General features: G+C 66.1%; 1 protein-coding gene across 1 annotated transcript in view; it reads right to left on the minus strand.

Moving 5' to 3' along the window:
• HMCN2 (hemicentin 2) overlaps positions 1-1,600 on the minus strand; it is a 139,122-nt gene that overhangs the window by 68,649 nt on the left and 68,873 nt on the right. The window contains 2 exon segments of the mRNA XM_014532199.1: positions 3-146; positions 1,549-1,599. Coding sequence (XP_014387685.1) covers positions 3-146; positions 1,549-1,599 — 195 coding nt within the window.

Here is a 1,600-nt window from a genome sequence, read left to right on the forward strand (position 1 = left end):
GCTCTCTGCCAGGGGCAGCCCCTCGTGGTGCCAGGACAGGGTGGGGGGTGGGTAGCCTCTGGCCACGCACTCCAGGCCCAAGGGCCTCCCAGCCACCGCCTTCACCAAGTGCGGCCCTTCGCCGGCGCCCTCGATGGTGGGCGGGACTAGGGGAGAGGCAGGGGCTGCTCAGGGACGGGAGTTCCCCACCAGCCCTGGTTCAGCCCCCCGCAGACCCCACATCATGGGACAAGCCTCCTCCCTCGCCTGCACTGGCCGAAGCCCTGTGCTCAGAAATCAGCTCCTGCGGGAAGCCTGCCCCAGGCCCCTGGCTGGAGCATCCCTCCCTCCTCTGCCCCTGGGTGGCCCCCTCCCGGCACGGCTGGCATCTTCTCTGACCCTGCTACCCCTGCGGGCTCATCAGAAGCAGAACAACGGCTTGTTTGTGTGTCTCTGGGAATGGCACACAGTAGGGCTCAGTGTCCACTGCACTCAAAGCGACGGGCTCCCCGGGCTTAAGACCAAAGCCACTGCTCCTACAAGTCCCCCCTCCGGCCTGCGGGAGCAGACGGGACGACTGGGGCAGAACCCAGCCCAGACAGCCCGGCCCGTGATGGCCAAGGGGGCAGCCAAGCCGAGGGCTCCTCCCTTCCGCTTGGGGAAGGCCGCCGTGGTGCTGAGCCCACAGAGGCCTCGCCAGGGGACATGGGGCGACGATGGACTAGGATGTGCCTCTCAACCTTGTTTGGGTCGTACGTCCCTATGAAAACGCACACACGCATTCCCCAACCAATTCCCAGGAGGGGCTCAGACTCCAGAGGGAGGGTCCCCAGGCTGCATCTGGCTCACCCTCAGAGACCCCACTCAGCCCAACTGTCCTTCGGGGTCCCTAGGCCTCCAGCGCCCAAGTGTCTGCATCTTTGGGGGCCGGAGCTCCTGAGCCGACTCCTCATTAGGGGCCAGGGTGACCCACTGGCCTGTGCCCCGCCCTCCAAACCTCACCAGGCCCTGCCCGCCCCACCCCTGCCCACCTCCACACACCTTTCCTGCGTTCTCTGCAGGGCCTCCGAGCCAGCCCCTCGAGGCGGCCATCACCAAGGTTAACTGTGCAGGTTTATGGTCAACCCCCCAGGTGTGAACTGGGGGCCATCACATCCCCACCCCCAGAGCCCAGCGTGCTCATCGCTGGGTGGAGAGACGAGGCCCTGGTCCCTGCGGCTGATAGAGGAGCCGATGCTGTGAGGCCCCGGGGCCTGGCTCACACCACAGTCAGTGGTTCCCTTAGAGAAGTTAATTACTGGTAGAGGGTTTGGGTGTGGTTTCGTGAAAAGCCCTAAATCTTGAGAGAGAGGAACCCTGGGTCCTCTGCTCGGCTCTGCCTGGGCCCCCAGACAGGCCCTCTGACCCTGGCCTGTTTCCTCGGCTGTAGGAGGGAAGGTAGACTGAGGTGACCCTTCCCTAGCCACTCCCTCGCCGACCTACGGAGACAGGAGGAGGCCTTCGCAGCCCAGAGTCCCTCCCTCCGCTCGCCCAGCTGACCCCGCTCGTGGCTGACCCCCGGCTGCTCACCGTACACCTCCAGCCTGGCGGCCTTCTCCGCGACGCCCACGGGGTTGCGGGC

This window comes from Myotis brandtii, unplaced genomic scaffold (genome assembly GCF_000412655.1).
Source record: "Myotis brandtii unplaced genomic scaffold, ASM41265v1 scaffold855, whole genome shotgun sequence".
Lineage (NCBI taxonomy): Eukaryota > Metazoa > Chordata > Mammalia > Chiroptera > Vespertilionidae > Myotis > Myotis brandtii.